This window comes from Helianthus annuus, chromosome 9, assembly GCF_002127325.2.
Source record: "Helianthus annuus cultivar XRQ/B chromosome 9, HanXRQr2.0-SUNRISE, whole genome shotgun sequence".
NCBI lineage: Eukaryota > Viridiplantae > Streptophyta > Magnoliopsida > Asterales > Asteraceae > Helianthus > Helianthus annuus.
The window spans coordinates 149,119,192-149,123,725 of NC_035441.2; the positions used below are offsets into that span (position 1 = coordinate 149,119,192).

General features: G+C 36.4%; 1 protein-coding gene across 1 annotated transcript; it reads right to left on the bottom strand.

The window, feature by feature from the left end:
- Positions 1–3,078: 3,078 nt before the first annotated feature.
- Positions 3,079–3,812, bottom strand: LOC110876351. The gene is made up of 2 exons (XM_022124522.1): positions 3,687–3,812; positions 3,079–3,582 (listed from the first exon to the last, which is right to left on the bottom strand). The coding sequence occupies exons 1-2, from the start codon at positions 3,810–3,812 to the stop codon at positions 3,079–3,081; spliced, it is 630 nt and encodes a 209-aa protein (XP_021980214.1).
- Between the last annotated feature and the right edge of the window lie 722 nt (positions 3,813–4,534).

Sequence of the window (4,534 nt, forward strand, 5' to 3'; positions counted from 1 at the left end):
GATTAAATTTAAAAGATAAAAACTTTTGTGTTAAAAATGAAAAAATCAATTATTTTTTAAAAGACCCCAATACATAGTGTACAACATAAAAATGTAATATTGTACCGTTCTATTTTCCAAAGGATTTCCGATGAACAATATTATATTTTTGCTTTCTTATGCATTTTCAAAGAAATATATTAATTTTTGTTTTTTGTTTTCCTACACATTTTTTTTTTTTTTTGTAAATTTCATTATTCTCATTCATCTTTGCCAAATTACATCAAAACAGAAGATAGACGAGCAACAAGTTTTACCGTCACCCCTTTCTAAATTGCAAACCTTAGTCTACACAATTCTGACTTAAAAAATTAAATTTTATATGCACGTATTTCCATCCAAAGTAACTATATAATATTTTAATTTAGAGGGTGTTTGGGGTTGAGTTTTGAATGAGATTTTTAGATTATTGAGTTTTGAAATCGTAAATAATCAATTTTGAGTGTTTGGGTAAAAAAAATTAAAAAATTGATTATTTGCGTTTAGAAAGTTACAAAACGCAGTTTTCCAAAAGCAGCCCCCCCCTACTGCAACAAAACGCAATTTTCCAAAAATTGATTAGTTGCGTTTAGGAAACAATTTTCACTTGTTTATTTTTTTTTAAATATACATTTGCCAAACACTCAAATAGTTGATTATGTGATTATTGTGATATCAAGCAACATAATCAAATCCAAACACTATCTTTCAATATCACATTTTGTTACAGTTAATTATCTGATTCTGATTATTCAAAACGCTTAATCTATTTATAAAACTCAACCCCAAACATCCTCTTAGTTTTCTATGCATTTCCAACCAAATCGTTGTTATGAGTTCTATTGATTAATAAATAATCAATTAGTTAATAACGAAGAAGCAGTTATGACAAGTTTTAAATATAGAGTTAAATGTCATTTTAGTCCTTATGGTTTGTGTCATTTTGACAGTTTAGTCAAAGGTTTCATTTTTCGCATGTGGTTCCAAAAAGTTTTCACTGTTGCCATTTTAGTATACTAGGTTAACTTCATCCAATTTTCTGTTAATGAGAAGGGGCAAATCGATCATTTTATTTGTAATTCTTTTAACTAGAAGGGCAATTCAGCCAAATGACCGGATTGCCCTTCTCATGAACAGAAATAATGGATGAAGTTAATCTAGTGGAGTAAAATGGCAACAGTAAAATCTTTTTGAACCTACAAACTAAAAATGAAACCTTTAAAATAAACGATCAAAATGACAGTGGCACAAACCATAGACACTAAAATGACATTTAACTCTTAAACACTAAAATGACATTTAACTCTTTAAATATACTTGGTCGGAATTTTGGGACGCTGTATTTAGGGATGGGATTGGTACAGTACTCGTACCCATACCCGTACCGGTACCGAAAATACCGGTACCGAATTTGAACAAAACTGGATACCAAATACCGTACCAAATATATAGGTATGGTACGGGTACGAGTACGGGTACTGTTACGGGTATTTTCGGTACAGTACCCGCTTTGGTACCATTTTGTTTTTATTTAGTTTTTGAGCACTTGTACGAGTACCAAATAGGTAAAATTGACATGAGTACCAATATAGTACGAGTACCAAATAGGTAAAATTGGTACGAGTACCAATACGATACGGGTACCATATAGGTAAAATCAGTACGAGTACACTATAAATACCATAATACGAAATAAAACATATTACAAAAAAACTTTTGAAGGTATGCATAAAATTCGGTACCAGTACCCGTTTTTACCCGTACCCGTACCAATACCGAATACCAAAATCAATAAAACTGGGTACCGATACATGTACCAAATACCTAAAATCGGTACGGGTACAGGTATGAGTACTGGTACGAGTACGAATATTTGGTAAAAAAAGCCCATCCCTAGCTGTGTATTGATGTACTTTTCATGTATTCATTAACATTAATATTACCATTACCATTGATAATTAAATTGTAAATTGTAAATTAATTGCTTTCAACGCATTTCTGCAAAAGTTGGCAATATACTTATTTAAAATATTAGTGGTCAGGATTGCGTTGTAATTTTGGATGTTTTTGTGACGCATTTAGGGCTATATTCCGTAGGATAGATATCGAAATTTAAGTTTGTCAAAATTTTCGTAAGACTAAAGAGTATGGTGACGCCCATCCCCACGAGGATGGGCCGCCACGTAGGCGCCACATCACCGGCTCGTGGGGGATGGGCTTTCTTCACTTTTGAGTGGGGTGGAGGATGGGGCTACCCCACCTTAATATTTTATAATTTCCTAATTTTTATTAACTTAATAAAAATTAAAAAATACAACATAAAACAACATAAATAAATTCATTTCATAACATAAAAAAATTACATTTCCTAAAAATAAAAAAATAAAAACATTTTCGAAAAAAAAATTACATTTCCTAAAAATAAAAAACTACACTACTCGTCTTCGTCTTCGTCTTCGTCACCGTCCCCGACGTTTACGTTGTTCCATATATGTTCTACCAAATCCTGTTGAAGGTTTGCATGCGTGAAGTCGTTGGTTAGCGCGAACGAGTTTAAATCCTGTTGCGTCGGATCTACCGGGACAGTATTCCCGTAAGATGCATTCTCATCATACTCACAAATCGCCCGACCTTCGTCTTCAATAATCATGTTATGGAGCAAAATGTAAGCGTACATACAAAGGCGCAACCTCTTCGGTGTGAACGCACGTGCCGGTTGTTCAAGGATGGCCCATTTTTTTTTAAAAAACACCAAAAGCATGTTTGATGTCTTTTCTTGCAGCTTCTTGACGCTTGGCGGATTTTTTCCTTTTTTCGTCCTCGGGAAATGAAATAGTCTTGACAATTGTAGACCAAGACGGATATATTCCGTCAGCAAGATAATACTCGCGTCTATACTCAACCCCTGAAACTGTACAACGGGTGTCCGGACCGATTCCATTAACGACATCGCTAAAGATCGTCGATTGGTATAACACGTTGAGGTCGTTGAGTGAACCAGGGAGTCCAAAGAAAGAAAATGCCAGATCCACAAATCTTGTGACGCCACGGCCTCAAGTATTAAGGTTGGATGGTCGTGATCACCTCGCGTGTATTGCCTCGCCACGCAGTCGGGCAGTTATGCCACGCCCAATACATACAATCAATGCTACCAAGCATTCCCGGAAACCCGTGCCTTGCTTCATGAGCCTGGTACAACTGTTGAACATCATACGCGTTTGGTTTCCGCAAATATTGTTTGCTATACAGTTTGACCACATTATGGCAAAACCGATACAAACATTCCCGCGAAGTTCTTGCCGACATCTGTAAGTACTCGTCCAAAGCGTCGGCTACTGTCCCGTACGCCAGTTGGCGAATGGCCGCAGTACACTTTTGTAACGTGGTAAACCCTTCATAATTCCGAGCATCGGGTCGTTGCGTGAAAAACGGGTCTAGCCCCGCCAAATCATCAGCAATCCGTGTGAATATATCCGGCGACTCATTCGGAACCTTTGTTTGAAAATGTCGGCATTGTAAAGGGGTGCATCCGAAATATAATCGTTCACCAATTCTCGTGCGCTCCTGTCGTAAAAAATATATAAATAAGAGGAAATATATAAATATATAAAATTTATTTATGACAAACCTTCGCGGTCTCTGTTAATCCGTATTCGTCTGGTAATAACGTTTTCAGACGAGCCATCTTCCTCTTCCTCCTCCAAAAGAATCTGCGCCGCCTTTACCACAGCGTTTGCGAAAAACATCTCCTCTTCGTCCGAAGAAGACGAGGACCACCAAGAATTAGATGCCATTGTGGATGAAAAGATATTTTTTTTATAGAAGATTGGTATAACAAATGGGAGTGTTTTTTATAAAAATGGATGAGAATGGGAGAAGAATGGGGAGAAATGGATGAGAATGGTATAAAAAATGGATGAAGGTGGTATATATTTAAAGTGAAAAAGTAATTTTTTTATTTAAAACTAGCCGTTATTAACGGCTATATATTTGAATCATGGGCCGGCGAGATCGTCTGTGGGTTGCTGGTGAAGCCGGAACGGGGCGAGGGGGCGGTGTGGGGGACCGGCGCCGGGCCTAAGCCGGCCCCCATACCGTCCAGTCTAAGAAAATAATCCATTTCCTTGTAGGGTCTTTGTCCCTAAAGAAAGGACTTCCGGTTATTTTGTTTGAAAGGATGTAATAGCTTCATTGTATAAAATGGCAACCAATGAATTTTTTACTGGGGTGCGAAATATTTTTAAAGATTTTAGAACCTTATCTATATAAAAAAATCGGTTCGTAGAGGGTCAGATCGGGTCGGGTCGGGTCATGTAAGACAAAACATCAAACTAAAATTTATATAATCATCAAAAACACGTCAAAACGTCATTACAAACGTATTTAAAATTGTACCCTACAAGTTTTCATTTTTTGAAATCTATCCAAAACATCATCCCAGTAAATCGCAACATTCTTACTCATGGTCCCTATCACATATAAATCGGTCCATAAGTTGATAAAACAACACTAAACA

What these genes read in the sequence shown, in the direction of transcription:
- LOC110876351 (XM_022124522.1), bottom strand. Translation starts at nt 3,812, where the DNA reads ATGGCATCTAATTCTTGGTGGTCCTCGTCTTCTTCGGACGAAGAGGAG. An exon ending in AAGATGGCTCGTCTGAAAAC is followed by an intron (nt 3,583 to 3,686) that starts GTTATTACCAGA and finishes TTTTTACGACAG; the next exon opens with GAGCGCACGAGAATTGGTGA.